This window comes from Bombina bombina, chromosome 3 (genome assembly GCF_027579735.1).
Source record: "Bombina bombina isolate aBomBom1 chromosome 3, aBomBom1.pri, whole genome shotgun sequence".
In the NCBI taxonomy this organism is placed as follows: domain Eukaryota; kingdom Metazoa; phylum Chordata; class Amphibia; order Anura; family Bombinatoridae; genus Bombina; species Bombina bombina.
Genome location: NC_069501.1, coordinates 5711028 through 5729910, shown reverse-complemented (window position 1 = coordinate 5729910; position 18883 = coordinate 5711028). Strand labels below are relative to the sequence as shown.

The window sequence follows — 18883 nt, the reverse complement described above, 5'->3', positions numbered from 1 at the left end:
TTGAAGTTAGGTGTCGGTGATGTTAGGGAGGGCAGATTAGGGGTTAATACTATTTATTATAGGGTTAGTGAGGCGGATTAGGGGTTAATAACTTTATTATAGTAGCGGTGAGGTCCGGTCGGCAGATTAGGGGTTAATAATTGTAGGTAAGGTAGCAGCGATGTTGGGGGCGGCAGATTAGGGGTTAATAAATATTATGTAGGGGTCGGTGGTGTTAGGGGCAGCAGATTAGGGGTACATAAGTATAACGTAGGTGGCGGCGGTGTGCGCTCGGCAGATTAAGGGTTAAAAAAATTTAATAGAGTGGCGGCGATGTGGGGGGGCCTCGGTTTAGGGGTGCATAGGTAGTTTATGGGTGTTCGTGTACTTTAGAGCACAGTAGTTAAGAGCTTTATGAACCGGCGTTAGCCCAGAAAGCTCTTAACTCCTGGCTTTTCTCTGCGGCTGGAGTCTTGTCGTTAGATTTCCCATTGAAAATATAGGATACGCAAATGGCGTAGGGGGATCTGCGGTATGGAAAAGTCGCGGCTGGAAAGTGAGCGTTAGACCCTTACCTACACGACTCTAAATACCAGCGGTAGCCCAAAACCAGCGTTAGGAGCCTCTAACGCTGGTTTTGACGGCTAACGCCAAACTCTAAATCTAGGCGTCTAATCGTTAAATTTATGTTAACATGGGACTTTTTAACCAATTATTTTATTTTTAAAACCTAGAATTCATTATAAAAAAGTGTATTAAAATATTTAAAAAACTCTTTGGAAATGATTATTAGAATAAAAATATATGTCTTTCTTAATCTATTCTTGTATATCCAAACTAAAAAAACAATATATACAATCCAAGTCTCTACTATGTTATAGTTGTAGATATAATGATTGGCTTAGCTAGTAATATCACTCATACACCATAAAAATTAATTATCTAAAAATCACTGGGTATTGGGGTATAAATAAGTATAAAATATTTTGAAAATATATAATATTAAGGGATATTAAAAAAGGGGGCCTCCTGAATTGTCATGATTCTGATATTAGTATACTACATAAATGCTGCTACAACTATTTCTATGTTAAGGCCTAATGGTTGCAGAGTTTTCAGTTTATAAATCCACTTAGTCTCTAGTTTTCTTAGTGCTAGTAGTCTGTTTGGTTTGGATGGAGGGATGTAATCTATAATTTGTATTTTAAGGGAACTGTGGTTATTACTGTGGTGTTCTAAAAAATGCTTTGGTACACTATGTGTTACCGAGTTTTTCTTTAATATTGTAAACATGTTCATTTAACCTTCGTCTGGCTTTCCTTTTAGTTCGCCCAACATATAAAAGGCCACACCCACATTCTAATAGGTATACAATGTATGTTGAATCACAATTACTTCTGAAAGTGATATTGTGAGTTTCAGTTAATTCACTATTATGAAATGTAGTTGCTTTATTAATATGTTTGCACATATTGCACCTTGATTTGCCACATTTCATAGTCCCTTTCCAATCCTTTAGCCAGTTAGTTCCTTCACTAGCTTTATTTTGTTCTATTTTTGTTTCTGTTTTAATTTTACTGGGTGCTAGTAGGTTTCTAAGGCTTTTTCCTTTTCTATATGTGATGGTGGGTTTTGACTCTAAGTGTGGTCCTAACACGGGATCTGATCTTAATATAGGCTAATGTTTTTTAAGAATACCTTCTAGTTTTTTAGAGCCCTCATTAAAGGTTGTTATAAATCTAATAGGATTTTGTTTTTCAGATCTTAGCTTTATCAATTCTTTATGTATGTTAGTCCCTATAGCGTTTTGACTATTATTTTCTTTTCTTAAGGTATGGTTCCTATTTTTAAGAGTTGCTTTTTGTCTAGCATGTTTAATGGTTTCTTGGGTATACCCCTTCTCTAGGAATTTCTTTTCTAAGATGTCAGCCTCCATTTCATAATCCATTTCATGTGTGCAGTTTCTCTTTAGCCGTAAGAATTGGCTATACGGGACATTATTTAACCAGCTCTTTTTATGGGCACTATTCGCCTGTATGAAGCTGTTTCTATCTGTAAGTTTTCGATAGTTCTTAACCGCTATTTTATCTTGGTTATCCTTATAAAGAATTAAATTTAAGAATTCTATTTGTTCTTTAGAACATGAATAAGTAAAAGATAAATTAAAATTATTATTATTAATAAAATCCATAAAATTATCGATATTTTCTCTACTTCCTTTCCATAAAATAATAATATCATCGATATATCTAGCATAAATTAAAATATTCTTTTTAAAAGGGTTATTTTTCCAGATGTATTTGGTTTCAAAAGCATTAACATAAATGTTTGCGTACGATGGGGCAAAGGTGGTCCCCATCGCAGTCCCCCTTGTTTGCACATAAAATTTATTTTGAAATAAAAAATAAGTATGATGCAAGATAAATCTTATACTATCGATTAAATATTGTATATGGTTTTCTGGAATGGACCAATTTAACAATTCAATTTTTGTGTTATCTATACCATCATCGTGAGGGATACAGGTGTATAGAGAAGCGACATCGAAAGTAAGCCACATCATGTCTTCTTCCCAAATGATGCCTTCAAATCTATTTATTACCTCACTAGTATCCTTAAGATATGCCTTAGTAGATTTAACTATTGGCTGTAAATAAAAGTCTACGTATTTAGATAGATTATCTGTAATAGACCCAATTCCCGATATTATCGGTCTACCAGGAGGGTTGAGAGTATCTTTAAGTACTTTTGGTAGGTTATATATATAAGGTGTATTTGGTTGTGGGGTATAGATATATTTTTATTCGTCCTCATTTAAGATGCCATTATTTTTTGCTATATTGAGTATCTTATTTAATTCTTTATTATATATATATATCAGTTGGATCTTTCAGAAGAGATTTGTAAGTTGTACTATCATTTAATAGCCTATATGCTTCTTTAGATATTCTTCTCTTTTCTGTATCACTATACCCCCGCCTTTATCGGCGGGGCGTATAGTGATGTTTTCATTGTTCATTAGTTTTTTCATAGACTTTCTTTCTAAAATGGTCAGATTATCATTATATTTTGTCAAAAAAATATTTTCTTTCTCAAATTCTATCTCTATATCTTTAGTGACTAATTTGTTGAACATGGATATTTGTTCACCTTGGGAACCCACAGGGTTAAATGTGGATTTCGCTTTAAAATTAGAATGTTGTATTTCCGGTTCCATCCAATGTTGAGAGATATCTAATGTATCTATATATTCATCTAAATCATCTTCCCTTAGATTACATTGATCTTGTGAGGCTGTTTTGTCCTTCATTTCTAATTCTTTTAATATATCTAATACCCCAAGGTCTGTAGACTCCAAATGAGGTTGATTATAGATACCTCTATTTACAGGATTCTTACTAGCACCCAGTAAAATTAAAACAGAAACAAAAATAGAACAAAATAAAGCTAGTGAAGGAACTAACTGGCTAAAGGATTGGAAAGGGACTATGAAATGTGGCAAATCAAGGTGCAATATGTGCAAACATATTAATAAAGCACCTACATTTCATAATAGTGAATTAACTGAAACTCACAATATCACTTTCAGAAGTAATTTTGATTCAACATACATTGTATACCTATTAGAATGTGGGTGTGGCCTTTTATATGTAGGGCGAACTAAAAGGAAAGCCAGTCGGAGGTTAAATGAACATGTTTACAATATTAAAGAAAAATTGGTAACACATAGTGTACCAAAGCATTTTTTAGAACACCACAGTAATAACCCCAGTTCCCTTAAAATACAAATTATAGATTACATCCCTCCATCCAAACCAAACAGGCTACTAGCACTAAGAAAACTAGAGACTAAGTGGATTTATAAACTGAAAACTCTGCAACCATTAGGCCTTAACATAGACATAGATGTAGCAGCATTTATGTAGTATACTAATATCAGAATCATGACAATTCAGGAGGCCCCCTTTTTTAATATCCCTTACTATTATATATTTTCAAAATATTTTATACTTATTTATACCCCAATACCCAGTGATTTTTAGATAATTAATTTTTATGGTGTATGAGTGATATTACTAGCTAAGCCAATCATTATATCTACAACTATAACATTGTAGAGACTTGGCTTGTATATATTGTTTTTTTAGTTTGGATATACAAGAATAGATTAAGAAAGCCATATATTTTTATTCTAATAATCATTTCCAATGAGTATTTTAAATATTTTAATACACTTTTTTATAATGAATTCTAGGTTTTAAAAATAAAATAATAGATTAAAAAGTCCCATGTTAACATAATTTTAACGATTATAGTTTCTACAAAAAATCAAATCTACTGTTTAATACACAAACTTTATGTTCTTAGTTTAGCAATTCTGTATTATTAAAAATTCTTTAAACTATTTATTATTATCACCATTATTTAATTATTTATCTAGCATGTAGTATGTATCAAATTTAAAAACGTGTGAAAGTAGTAGGTGGCGCAAAATGCTATTTCCCGTGTTGAACTTATTCTTAATATAAATGGGTGCAATATATTATATTGGATTGTGCAATACCCTTGAATAGATTATTCCTTTTCTTCTATAAAATACCACAGTACTATCAGTTATGATATGAGTATAAGTATATTTATTTATGGATAAACTTAATGTACAATATAAAAAATATAAAAAATTGACACCGGTGTCAGTACAATTTGGCCAATAAAATATATATATATAAAAACATATAAAAAAAACTTGTAAAAAATGCGCAGATATAAAAACACTGTATCAATATCACAATATTTGCTTATTGTATATTGTGGGTATGTGTTAATACATATGAGTTGAGTAATTTCCCTTGCTTAATCTAAAAATACGCAACAAATTGTACTAGTATTCTTCAATGTGTCAAAAACATATGTATAATCAGATACCTTGTCGGATACACTAAGTGGCTATTACTATATTTCGAGTTGTCCTATATGTGCGTTAGTTAAATTCTACGCAAACCTTCATGCGGTCTTATAATAAGCCAGAATTTTGACCGTAGGTGCGGAGCGGTTAGGCCAGCCTGGTGTTTCTTAGGCTGCTGTATCTTGATGTCTAGGGTTTGTATGCGGTTAAATATATGCCGCTAGAAAAAAACTCCTCTTTTGCCGTTCTCTTGCTTAGGGACTTTATCCTGGATGAGAAGACAGTGTGGTGTTCGGTGCCGTTTGATGTTCTCCTCCCTCTCTCCTTTCGGTCAGTGACCGATCGTGTCTTGGCTGGATACAGATGCAGTGCGGTGGTTAGTGCCGCTTGATGTTTTCCACTTTCACTCCTTTCGGTCAGTGACCGATCGTGTCTTAGCTGAATGTAGCTGGCCTTTGCTTGTATTCTGCTTAAGGTCAGATTGCAGTTAAATAAATGCCGCTAGTGTTGATATATACCAGATAGGTGAAGGCAAAACTTCTTAAACAGTGATGATTGTGGACTTTCTGTGATGAATGATCAGAAGCGCTCCTCTTGATTCTTTTTCAATCGATGTAGCAATACTCCGGTATCTACGCGTTTCGGCTATACAGCCTTTTTCAAGATACCTGTGTGATGGATTGTCCTGTTATTTATACCCTATTAGGGTTAACTCTTAGAGTCCTGGACATTTTCTATATATTACATTTAAAGTTTTTTGCTTATTTTCGGAAATTCTTTTGTGAAATCCGAAATTCAATATCTACATTTAAAGCAAATTTGCAACATTTGAGGAAAACATTTTCGCATTTTTATGCATTTGTGAAAGGTTATTGATACATTTCTTACATAAATAAACTTTACTGAAGAATTAGCGTGTGATAATATAGACTTTAAAAGGAATAAAGTATTTAGCAGGGATTATATATAGAGTAACGCTATATATTTAGGAACACTTGCTATTTTTGCATTCGGAATGGAATTTTTGATAAAAAAACCTTTTATGTAATCCTTTATGTAATTTTTAATTATCTTCAAAGTACCTCTTTGCACATTTATTTGTAATTGTGTGGTTTATAACAATTATATGTAAAAACGCCAGATAAATTATAAACTATGGCTCACTAAAGCAGAAGATGTGCATGCAGAGCGGTTAGAGACACACCTACGAACAGGATTGGCCAAGTAACACACCTCCTTACGATGATTGGCTGTCTCTCCTTTAAGTAAAAAAGGCGCAACTCCAAACACATACGCTGTTATCACTGCCTCATGAAGAAGCCCGGCCGCTGATCGGGGGAAACGCGTTAGGCTATCCAGGAGCAAGCGTCTGACCAGCTGTCTAACAATCCTATCCACGGTCATCAGTGCAGGGGTTCCGGATACCGTGCCTGAAAACATCAATCTAACCCTGGTGTGGAGGACTAGCAGCTGTACTTACACAGTGCTCAACAGATGTGCTTTGTAGCACTTACGAATCTTGTAAGTGTCTGTTTTTATGTGTGTATCTCACTTGTAATAAAATATTTCACTTGAGTTTGGCCCTGTGCGCCTCTGTCTTTTTCTCTCTTACATAATCTCAATACAGCTACAATCAGTTTTGCTAAGTATCATGTTCCGATTCATACATTGTGTGAGATAAAGCACGGCTTCCCTCTAAGAATTTACAGCTAGCTATGCCTTGCATGACATTTGGAAATAAATTGATTGTTTTTTTTGCTGTAACTAAACAAATGAATACTGTATCATTTAAACTAATGTTGCCTTCGTCTGTGTCTGTTCATCATCCCATCTGAATCTCTAGTATGTTTCTTTCTCACATCTCTTATCCACCAGCTTCAATCATGGTAGATGGTTATAAAGTATATAAAGTTGAAACTATTGTGGGTTCTCATATCTGTACTAGTAAACTGAATTATTTTAATAAATTACCATTTGTAGAAAGCAGCTTATAAAACGTATAAATTTAACAAATAAACAACGCCCTTAAGGTGGTGCAGATCTTTATATAATATTGAATAAAATATTATCTTTATTCAGGTATAGGGAAAAGTTCCCTTACCAGGGCCAACCTTATCCTTTGTTGTGCCTTGGACAAGGTAAATGTATGGGTCTACTCAGCCCAGTGCCCTTGTGCCTCTGCCCCGTGTGCCCTGCTCCTTGTTTAACCCACCCCTGTGACAATATTCAGTGATACCTATGTAAAAAATAACACAAAATATTAGACCTTCTAATCAGCAAATAGGATTTAAGCAGCTCTCATCCTATTGGCTGATTTGAAAATGTCAGCCAATAGAAATGCAAGGCAACCCAAATATAAAAGGGATACCTTGCATTCAATCTTCAGTGTGCGGCGGAGATCGCATGAAGAGGAGCTTCCACGCCGCTGAGGACCACCGCTCCGGATCCGCTCAACGGGGAAGTCCACTCCGCACCTTCGGCACGAAGATAGAAGCTGGTCCCGCAATGGATGAAGATGGAGCCGCCTGAAAGAAGACCTTTACCGCTGGACTTTTTTTTTAGATTAGGGATTTTTTATTTTAATTGGTAGCAAAAGAGCTGATTGCCTTTTTAAAGGTAATGCCATACAAATGCCCCAATTGGCAATTGGTATCTTAGGTTTTTTCAGAGTTAGTTTTTATTTTGGGGGGGAGGTTTTACTGTTAGGGTTTTTTTTGTAATTTTTCTAGATAAAAGAGCTGATTGCTTATGGGCAATGCCCTACAAAAGGCCTTTTGTGGTAGTTTTTTCTTAGATTAGGGGGTGTTTTTATTTTGGGGTGGCTTTTTTTTATAGGGGTATTAGATTAGGTTTAATTTTTATTATTTGGGATTTTTATTTTATTTTTATTTTAGTGTTTGTTTTTTTAATGTTAGGTTTTTTTTGTCGTAGTGTTAGGATTTTTAAATTTTGTAACTTATTTTTTTTTATTTTCGTTAATTTTTTAAAAATAGTTATGTTTGGTTTATTGATAGTTTAAGCTTAGGTTTTTTATTTCACAGGTTTTTATTTATTTTAAGATAGTTATATTGTAACTTTAATTTCAAGTTAGGGGGTGTTAGGTTTATGGGTTAATAGTTTAATTTTAGTATGTCGCGATGAGGGGGTCTGGCGGTTATGGGGTTAATAGGTTTATTTTAGTATTTGCGATGTGGGGGGCTGGCGGTTTAGGGGTCAGTAGGTTTATTTAGTGTTGGTCGATGTGGGGGATCGGTGGATTAGGGGTTAATACTTTAATTTAGTGTTGGCGATGTGAGTGGGTGGCGGATTGGGGGTTAATAAGTTTAATAAAGTATTTGCGAGTTTATGGGTGTTAGTGTACTTTGTAACATTTTTGTTATGAGATTTGTGAAACATTTTTGTTTCGCAAAATCCATAACTACTGGTCTTTGATCGCGGAATGGATTGTTGCGGTATAAGCTATAATGCTAGCGTAATAGCCTGACCAAACAACTTGTAATACGGGTGACATGAAAATTCCAAACTCAAAAGCCATTTTTTGAGTGCGGAATGGAGAGTTGCGGTACAGGCTAAAACGCTAGCAGTATAGCCGTATCATCATGACTTGTAATACGGGAGATTTGCCATTCCGCACGCAAAAGACAGTTTTTCAGCAATATAGCCGTACTGCACTACTTGTAATTTTGCCCAGTGTTAATAAGTCCCTTCAACAAATTTAGAGGCAAAATATTATCAATCATAAAAGTCATATTCAGTATTTCAACACAAATTAAAAATGACACCTATTGGATTCGAATTCTGAACCTCGAGATATCGTTTCAGGTGTGGCAACAAACTTAACCACTACTCTATTCAGAGCTACATTAAGTCAGCACATACTCTGTCAGATAGTAGTCTTTTAGTTTTTCCTACATAGTACCAAGTACCTAGAACATGAGCAGGAAAGCAAATATTACGTTGATAAAGAGATTCATGGAATAACTTTTCCCACCTTCAGTACCCACACCCAGCAGAGTATATCAGAGTGCAGTAGCCAAGCCCTGCAGAGGGCGTTTATCAAGCACTGGTATCCTGCTTCAGTACTCAAGCCCTTCAGAGGGTGTCTACCAAGCACTGGTATCCTGCTTCAGTACCCAAGCCTTGCAGAGGGTGTCTACCAAGCACTGGTATCCTGCTTCAGTACTCAAGCCCTTCAGAGGGGGTCTACCAAGCACTGGTATCCTGCTTCAGTACCTATGCCCTGCAGAGGGTGTTTACCAAGCACTGGTATCCTGCTTCAGTAGCCAAGGCCTGCAGAGGGCGTCTATCAAGCACTGGTATCCTGCTTCAGTACTCAAGCCCTTCAGAGGGTGTCTACCAAGAACTGGTATCCTGCTTCAGTACTCAAGCTTTGCAGAGGGTGTTTACCAAGCATCAGTATCCTGCTTCAGTACCCAAGCCCTGCAGAGCGTGTCTACCAAGCACTGGTATCCTGCTTCAGTAACAAAGCCCTGCAGATGGTGTCTGCAAAACACTGGTATCCTGCTTCAGTACCCAAGCCCTGCAGAGGGTGTCTACCAAGTACTGGTATCCTGCTTCAGTACCTATGCCCTGCAGAGGGTGTTTACCAAGCACTGGTATCCTGCTTCAGTACCCAAGCCCTACAGAGGGCGTCTATCAAGCACTGGTATCCTGCTTCAGTACTCAAGCCCTTCAGAGGGTGTCTACAAAGAACTGGTATCCTGCTTCAGTACCCAAGCCTTGCAGAGGGTGTCTACCAAGCATCAGTATCCTGCTTCAGTACCCAAGCCCTGCAGAGCGTGTCTACCAAGCACTGGTATCCTGCTTCAGTAACAAAGCCCTGTAGATGGTGTCTGCAAAACACTGGTATCCTGCTTCAGTACCCAAGCCCTGCAGAGGGTGTCTACCAAGTACTGGTATCTTGCCTCAGTACCTATGCCCTGCAGAGGGTGTTTACCAAGCACTGGTATCCTGCTTCAGTAGCCAAGCCCTGCAGAGGGCGTCTATCAAGCACTGGTATCCTGCTTCAGTACTCAAGCCCTTCAGAGGGTGTCTACCAAGAACTGGTATCCTGCTTCAGATCCCAAGCCTTGCAGAGGATGTCTACCAAGTATCAGTATCCTGCTTCAGTACCCAAGCCCTGCAGAGCATGTTTACCACGCACTGGTATCCTGCTTCAGTAACAAAGCTCTGCAGAGGGTGTCTGCAAAGCACTGGTATCCTGCTTCAGTACCCAAGCCTTGCAGAGGGTGTCTACCAAGCACTGGCATCCTGCTTCAGTATCAAAGCCCTGCAGAGGGTGTCTACCAAGCATCAGTATCCTGCTTCAGTACCCAAGCCCTGCAGAGCGTGTCTACCAAGCACTGGTATCCTGCTTCAGTACCTATGCCCTGCAGAGGGTGTTTACCAAGCACTGGTATCCTGCTTCAGTAGCCAAGCCCTGCAGAGGGCGTCTATCAAGCACTGGTATCCTGCTTCAGTACTTAAGCCCTTCAGAGGGTGTCTACCAAGAACTGGTATCCTGCTTCAGTACCCAAGCCTTGCAGAGGGTGTCTACCAAGCATCAGTATCCTGCTTCAGTACCCAAGCCCTGCAGAGCGTGTCTACCAAGCACTGGTATCCTGCTTCAGTAACAAAGCCCTGCAGATGGTGTCTGCAAAACACTGGTATCCTGCTTCAGTACCCAAGCCCTGCAGAGGGTGTCTACCAAGTACTGGTATCTTGCCTCAGTACCTATGCCCTGCAGAGGGTGTTTACCAAGCACTGGTATCCTGCTTCAGTAGCCAAGCCCTGCAGAGGGCGTCTATCAAGCACTGGTATCCTGCTTCAGTACTCAAGGCCTTCAGAGGGTGTCTACCAAGAACTGGTATCCTGCTTCAGAACCCAAGCCTTGCAGAGGGTGTCTACCAAGCATCAGTATCCTGTTTCAGTACCCAAGCCCTGCAGAGCATGTTTACCAAGCACTGGTATCCTGCTTCAGTAACAAAGCCCTGCAGAGGGTGTCTGCAAAGCGCTGGTATCCTGCTTCAGTACCCAAGCCCTGCAGAGGGTGTCTACCAAGCACTGGGATCCTGCTTCAGTAGCAAAGCCCTGCAGAGGGTGTCTACCAAGCATCAGTATCCTGCTTCAGTACCCAAGCCCTGCAGAGCGTGTCTACCAAGCACTGGTATCCTGCTTCAGTAACAAAGCCCTGCAGATGGTGTCTGCAAAACACTGGTATCCTGCTTCAGTTCCCAAGCCCTGCAGAGGGTGTCTACCAAGCATCAGTATCCTGCTTCAGTACCCAAGCCCTGCAGAGCATGTTTACCAAGCACTGGTATCCTGCTTCAGTAACAAAGCCCTGCAGAGGGTGTCTGCAAAGCACTGGTATCCTGCTTCAGTACCCAAGCCCTGCAGTGGGTGTCTACCAAGTACTGGCATCCTGCTTCAGTAGCAAAGCCCTGCAGAGGGTGTCTGCAAAGCACTTTTATCCTGCTTCAGTACCCAAGCCCTGCGGAGGGTGTCTACCAAGCACTGGTATCCTGCTTCAGTACCCAAGCCTTGCAGAGGGTGTCTACAAAGCATCATTATCCTGCTTCAGTACCCAAGCCCTGCAGAGGGTGTCTACCAAGCACTGGTATCCTGCTTCAGTACTCAAGCCCTGAAGAGGGTATCTGCCAAGCATCAGTATCCTGTTCCAGTCTTAGAATTTGAGTGGGCACTCCTGTATTTGGCCCTCAAGTGTGCACTCCTGTCTCAGCTTTGAGGTTGGGCACTTGAGTTCCTGTCCTCGGCTTAAGAGTGGGCACTTCAGTCCTCGGCCCTAGAGTGGGCACAACTTCTGACCCAGCTCCGGTGTGGGCATTACTACTGCCTAATTCTGTTTACTGAATCCGACTCTCCTGTTTTCTGTGCGATAAACTTGCCCTGTGTCTGTTTTCTTAATCATGCTTAAAAGAGGTAGTTCCGTAAAGAAGCCTGTTCCACTGGCCCCTTTCAGTTCAGAAGATGGAACTAAGCCTGACACCTCTACACATGAACTCCAAACCCCTGAATCCACTCTGCCGTGCATGACAAAGTGTCTGGGCCAAACATTGGAGCTTACAGAGGTGGTTAAATACCTGTCCTACCTTTTGGAGCAAGTTACGAAAAATGGTACAACAATTTCAACAATTTTTTCGATTATTTTAGGATTTCAGTCAATATTGTCTTTAACACGGCCTTTGTTAACAGGTTTTCAGGCATTTATTGAAACTCAGAGAGACTTTGTTCAAAAACATTTTGGCAAATTTAATCTACCTCTGTTGTGGCATCTTCTGCATCACTCAGGACTACCTCTGCATTATGTAAAGGAAGTACCACCAAGAGTATTGCAGTATTGCAAACACCAAAACTACCAAAGTATTTATTTCTGCTACAGAGGTGATTAGAAGGAGAACTCAAGGACTGCTTTTATTGTGAGGGCTCTGGTCATGTAATCTCCTACTGTCCTGTGTTATCTCCTAAGAGTCCTGCCCAAAACTCCATTTGTGAGTCCCCAGCTCTGGTTAGTGCCCTGGTTGTCTGCTGTTGTGGGTGCAGGGAAGAGTGCCACAAATTCTGTAATAAAAACATCAAAGGAAGAGGTCTGGATAAACACAGTCCTGGTGCAGCAACTTCCAGATAAAACTGGAACTACATCCAGCACAACATCAGACTCTCCCTTAGAAATCTCTACACCCTCTTTCCATCAGGATTCTTGTACACCAATTCTTATTAATTTATTTAAAGGATCCTGGGAAATCTGATATGCCAGTTCAATCTAAAACTTCTTTCCCCACAGTCTCTTCTTGCACTGAGGAAGAAGATTCAGATGGGTTCACTACTATCTATGAAGATTCAGACTCAGATGAGCTATAGACCCAGACTACTTTCTGGATGAGGGGTCCTTCTGTTCTATATCACCTGTCCTACCTCATAAGACCCTATAAGCCTAGAAATAACTCAAAAGTACAAGACCATATTACTGCAGCTCTTTGTAAAAAATCCATGTTAAATAAGTTATTTTCTGAACCCATTCCTCCAGACAGCACCTAAGCTTCTGATGGAACACTAGTACAGAAGATGGAGCTGCAGAGCTATGAAGAAGCTAAAGCCGCTCAGAGGGGGTGCTGTCATAGCCGTGCTCGGAATTGAACCTGGGACTCTAGTTTTACAGCCTGTTGCTCTATCTCCAGGACCCTTGCTTGGGCTTATGTTCCTGGAGGCCTGCTGGGCTGTGCTCTTTAGCTCCACCTGCCTGCCAGTGGCAGACAGTTACCTCATTGTCACTGCTATAAAAGGCAGCCTTGCAGGCCACTCCCTGCCCTGACATTGTTGTTTACACTGTGCCTGTATACAAGTTATTCTGGTGTATACTCTGGCTTCTGTACCAAGCTTGTCTCCTGACCTCTCTTTTGGATCTCACCTGTGTTTAGATGAAGGATTGGACAGCTTCTCAGGTAAACTGAACTTGGCTTTTTTATGACTATTCTGGATACTCCCCGTGTTTAATGACTGATCAGACTGCTCTCTGGTATCTGACCCTCAGCTTGTCTTTAGGCTATTCTCATGTTATCAGCCAGTCACAGATATCAGTGTATCCAGTATCTTTACTCCGTTATTTCATATACCTAACCCCTGCAGATGGTACCGGTCTAGCACCAGTATCCAGCTTCAGTACCTAGCCATGCAGAAGGCACCTGCCAAGCACCGGTATTCTGTTCTAGTACCCTAGCCCTGCAGAGGTAGTCTGCCAAGCACCAGTATCCTGCTTCACTAACCAAGCCATACAAAGAGTGTCTGTAAAGCATCAGTATCTTGTTCCAGTCTCAGCCCTTGAGTGGGCATTCCTGTCTTCAGCCCTCAAGTGGGCCCTCCAGTCTTTTGCCCTCAACTGTGTTCTCCAGTCTCTGCCTTAGAATGGGCATCCCCGTTCCTGTTCTCGGCCTAAGAGTGAGCACTTCAGTCCTCGGCCCTTGAGTGGGCACAACTTCTGATCCTGCTCTGGTGTGGGCATTACTTCTGCCTAATTCTATTTCTTGAATCAAACTCTCCAGTTTTCTGTACAATAAACTTGTGTCGGTTTTCTCAATCGTGCCAAAAAAGGTAGTTCCGCAAAAAAGCCTATTCCACTGGCCCCTTTTAGTGCACAAGATGGAACTAAAACTTATATCTCTACATGAGCTCCAAACCCCTAAACCTGCCGAGCGTGACATCCTATAACTCCACTCTTGTATTCTGTGTCCTCCTATAACTCTGCTCTCGTATTCTGTGTCTTCCTAGAACTCCGCTCTCAGATTCGGTGTTCTCCTATAACTTCGTACTCTGATTCTGTGTCTTCCTATAACTGCTCTGATTCTGTTTCTTCCTATAACTCCGCTCTCGGATTATGTGCCTTCCTGTAACTCCGCTCTCTAATTCTGTGTCTTCCTATAACTACGCTCTCAGATTCTGTGTCTTCCTATAACTACACTCTCGGTTTCTGTGTCTTCCTGTAACTCCGCTCTCGGATTCTGTGTCTTCCTGTAACTCCGCTCTTGGATTCTGTGTCTTCCTATAACTACGCTCTCGGTTTCTGTGTCTTCCTGTAACTCCACTCTCGGATTCGGTGTTCTCCTATAATTTTGCACATTGATTCTGTGTCTTCCTATAACTGCTCTGATTATGTTTCTTCCTGTAACTCCGCTCTCGGATTCTGTGTCTTCCTGTAACTCCACTCTCGGATTCTGTGTCTTCCTGTAATTCCTCTCTCGGATTCTGTGTCTTCCTCTAACTCTGCTCTCGGATTCTGTGTCTTCCTGTAACTCCGCTCTCGTATTCTGTGTCTTCCTATAACTCCACTCTCGGTTTCTGTGTCTTCCTGTAACTACGCCCTCGGTTTCTGTGTCTTCCTGTAACTTCGCTCTCGGATTCTGTGTCTTCCTGTAACTCCGCTCTCGGATTCTGTGTCAACCTGTAACTCCGCTCTCGGATTCTGTGTCTTCCTGTAACTCTGCTCTCGGATTCTGTGTCTTCCTGTAACTCCGCTCTCGGATTCTGTGTGTTCCTGTAACTCCGCTCTCGGATTCTGTGTCTTCCTGTAACTCCGCTCTCGGATTCTGTGTCTTCCTATAACTACGCTCTCGGTTTCTGTGTCTTTCTGTAACTCCGCTCTTGGATTCTGTGTCTTTCTGTAACTCCGCTCTTGGATTCTGTGTCTTCCTATAACTACTCTCTTGGATTCTGTGTCGTCCTATAACATTGACCTCTTATTCAGTGTGAAACTACCAATCTTTGTCGCTGTGTATTTGTGACTTTTGCTCTGTTATATTTACAGCACTTGAAGGGAAGAATCTGGACTGTGAACATTTCAGGTGTCGCTTAGAAGCTGCTCAGAGTGAATGTTTGCAGGAGAGAGAGGTGAGAACAGAGCTGCTAATGACAAACACAAGTTCATTTTAGCCAGTTTAAATAATGACATGATAATCAGAACTTGAGCTAGTTCAGCACACAACAATAACACTGTGGTACATCTTAATCTGAACCAATCACATTGTGGCTGTGTCAGCAGGCAGACTATAGCACATTGTATGCTGAGCCAATCACAATGCTGCATGTTTTTATCTGGGCCAATCACAATGCTGCACCTTGTAATCTGAGCCAATCACAATACTACAACTTGTAATCTGAGCCAATCACAATGCTGCTCTTGTAATCTGAGCCAATCACAATTCTACACCTCGTAATCTGAGCTAATCACAATGCTGCACCTTGTAATCTGAGCCAATCACAATGCTGCACCTTGTAATCTAAACAAATCACAATGCTGCTCCTTGTAATCTGAGCCCATCACAATGCTACACTTTGTAATCTAAACCAATCACAATGCTGCACCTTGTAATCTGAGCTAATCACAATACTGCACTTGTAATCTGAGCCAATCACAATGCTGCACCTTTTAATCTAAACCAATCACAATGCTGCACCTTGTAATCTGAGCCAATCACAATGTTGCACCTTGTAATCTAAACCAATCACTATGCTGCACCTTGTAATCTGAGCCAATCACAATGTTGCACCTTGTAATATGAGCCAATCACAATGCTGCACTTGTAATCTGAGCCAATCAAAATGCTGCACCTTGTAATCTAAACCAATCACAATGCTGCACCTTGTAATATAAACCAATCACAATGTTGCACATTGTAATCTGAGCCAATCACAATGTTGCACATTGTAATTTTGAGCCAATCACAATTCTGCACCTTGTAATCTGAGCCAATCACAATGTTGCACCTTGTAATATGAGCCAATCACAATGCTGCACTTGTAATCTGAGCCAATCAAAATGCTGCACCTTGTAATCTAAACCAATCACAATGCTGCACCTTGTAATCTGAGCCAATCACAATGCTGCACCTTGTAATCTAAACCAATCACAATGCTGCACCTTGTAATCTGAGCCAATCACAATGCTGCACCTTGTAATATAAACCAATCACAATGCTGCACCTTGTAATCTGAGCCAACCACAATGCTGCACCTTGTAATCTGAGCCAATCACAATTCTGCACCTTGTAATCTGAGCCACTGTCACATGGTAATCTGAGCCAATGGCACTATGGCACGTGATAATCTGAACTAAACCCATTGCAGCACAGTAACCTAAACATACCTCTGTATAGATCTTTATAGTCCAGTGTATGTATCTGATTAGCTACAACCTGCCACTCTGTTGCTGTTACCCGCTTTAAACCATTATATTGGCCTACCTACTGTATCTACTACCCGTGAGATCCTCTTCCGAAGGGGGCATAGACAGAAATAGACCACGCCCATTTAACCTAAATAAAAGTAAAGCAGTTTCCCCTCCCATCATTTCTAGTTCTGTGCATCACAGGAAGGACAGAGCTATGGTTTTCTTTCCTATACTGCATAATAGTGGAGGCTGTGGCTTGCTGACCTAAGGTGTCAGGTTCTCCTGGTGCTTTGGAGGCATTCTGCAGTAGGGATGAGGCTAGTTTGGTGGTATCCCCAGTAATTGCAGAGGGGAACCCTTTGTATGTTACAATTCCCTGAATCTGACTTGCTGTTAGCGTCCCTAAATAGTGTGGGGTGTGCTCATGTCAGTCTGTGTGACTTCAGGAGAGCTCAGTAGCAGAATGTGAGAGGTACAGAACTGCCTGACAAGATTCTGTATTTATCAGGTTTTATCTGCTATCATGTTACACACTTGCTTGTTAATTTGCAGAAGCACAAACCCATAGTAGCTAGAATTGTCTTAAACTCTCTATACTTAGTTATTATTTGTTCTAAAAAAAGTGTTTGTAAGTGTTGTTTTCATCACTCTCTCTACTAGATGTCTATTACAGCAGCGTAACTCTTGTTTCAATATATTAACCTCCAAGGGATAATCAAATATATCTGTCAATAATGAATCATTTACATGTGTATATATATTTTATTCTTAAAAGGGGAGAGAACACAGCTGCATTCATTTGGGAAATACAGAACCTGGCCACCAGGAGGAGGCAAAGACACCCCAGCCAAAGGCTTAAATACCTCCCCCACTTCCCTCATCACCCAGTCATTCTTTGCCTTTTGTCACAGGAGGTTGGCAGAGAAGTGTCAGAAGATTACGGAGTAGTCTCTTATGGAGGGTAGTTCTCTTCAAAATGGGACAGGAGTTTTAAGTAGTCCTGTCAGCCTCTTGGTGAGAGCATGGATGAAAGTTAGAGTCCGCAAATGCAGGGAGAGTCTTTCTGCAAAACCATCCCAACTCATATTAACAGCTCCACAAGCAATCAGTGTTGACGAGTTTCACTGCCTGCTTTCTTCACTCAAGTCCATGTCAGAAGCGATACTACTATCTGTCAAACTTGAAGGACCGTGTTACTGTTCCACGGCATAGATTCCGGTAAGATCATTTCATTTTACTTTCATTGTGGATGTATAGAAGACAGGGTCTCAGTGGGACTCCTTTATCTTTATGGAATCAAGGGTTAATATCTCCTGAGGGGGGGTTATTGAGCAGTGGGGGACTTTAATCATGTTTGTTATGTGATTCTGTCTGCGTATGTGTAGAAATGTTGGGGCTCATGGCCCCATATTAAGAAACGTACAATTTTTTAGAGCTACGCAGTTTTTGTGGACTCTCGCGCTTTTCTTTGGCCTACTTGTCAAGCTATGCAGTTCTTGTGGATTGGCACGAATTTCAGCTTCTTGAGGGCCACCAGCAAAGAGCTTATCCGTGTCCTCTTTTCCTGATGGGTCTTTCCTCTGGGGGAGTGGTTCCCTCTGAGGCTTCAGGCGGCAGCCGGCAGGATCGGGGCCTTCAGATGCCCCACCGGAGATGAGTTTTGCCTTTCTAATTAGTTTGACGCGCCTGCGTGTATTGCTGCGGCAGGTACTGGAGGCATGGGAGGATTTTAGTCTTCATTTGCCTCAGGATCCTCAGTTTTCTGATTCTGATGGCGAACAGCGCTAGACGAGGGGAGGGATGTCTGCAGGCTGGTCCTGGTTCGGTACTAAGTTTGCTTACTTCTTGTTAAGAGGTTGTTTTCTTGTATTTACAAGTTATAGGAGGTCCTTCTTTCCTAGATGTCAGGCTGGTCCTAGTTTGTTTCATCTTGATGGGCCGTCCGAAGTTGGTTCGTACTCTATCCTAAGTGTTTGGTCCCTGCATAGATCAAATATAGACAAGTAATGAACTTTAAACCTCACTCCAGATATAGCCTCCTTTGCTAGTGTAGTCTTCTCACAATTGCCTACACAGTGTTTTAAAAAATGGAAAAAAATCATATATATATATTTTTTTAAGAATACATTTTGTGAAATATTTTTGTATACTTAGGTATGCATAATGTAATCAGCATAAACTTAGTAGACATCGCATCCATATTTTTTCTGTAACCCTTTTGACAACCATATAACTCTAACCAATTTTAGGAGCAATCTATATATTTTTTCCTCCTAAGGATTATTTTGAACAACCCAGATGGTTATAATCAGCATAACTCT

The 18883-nt window shown here is 40.5% G+C and overlaps 1 protein-coding gene across 1 annotated transcript in view; it reads left to right on the top strand.

Moving 5' to 3' along the window:
* Nucleotides 1-18883, top strand: part of HSF2BP (heat shock transcription factor 2 binding protein) — a 325578-nt gene that overhangs the window by 116186 nt on the left and 190509 nt on the right. Inside the window, exon 2 of the mRNA XM_053705704.1 lies at nucleotides 15201-15283. Within this exon, the coding sequence (XP_053561679.1) occupies nucleotides 15201-15283 (83 nt within the window). The remainder of the gene's footprint in view (nucleotides 1-15200; nucleotides 15284-18883) is intronic.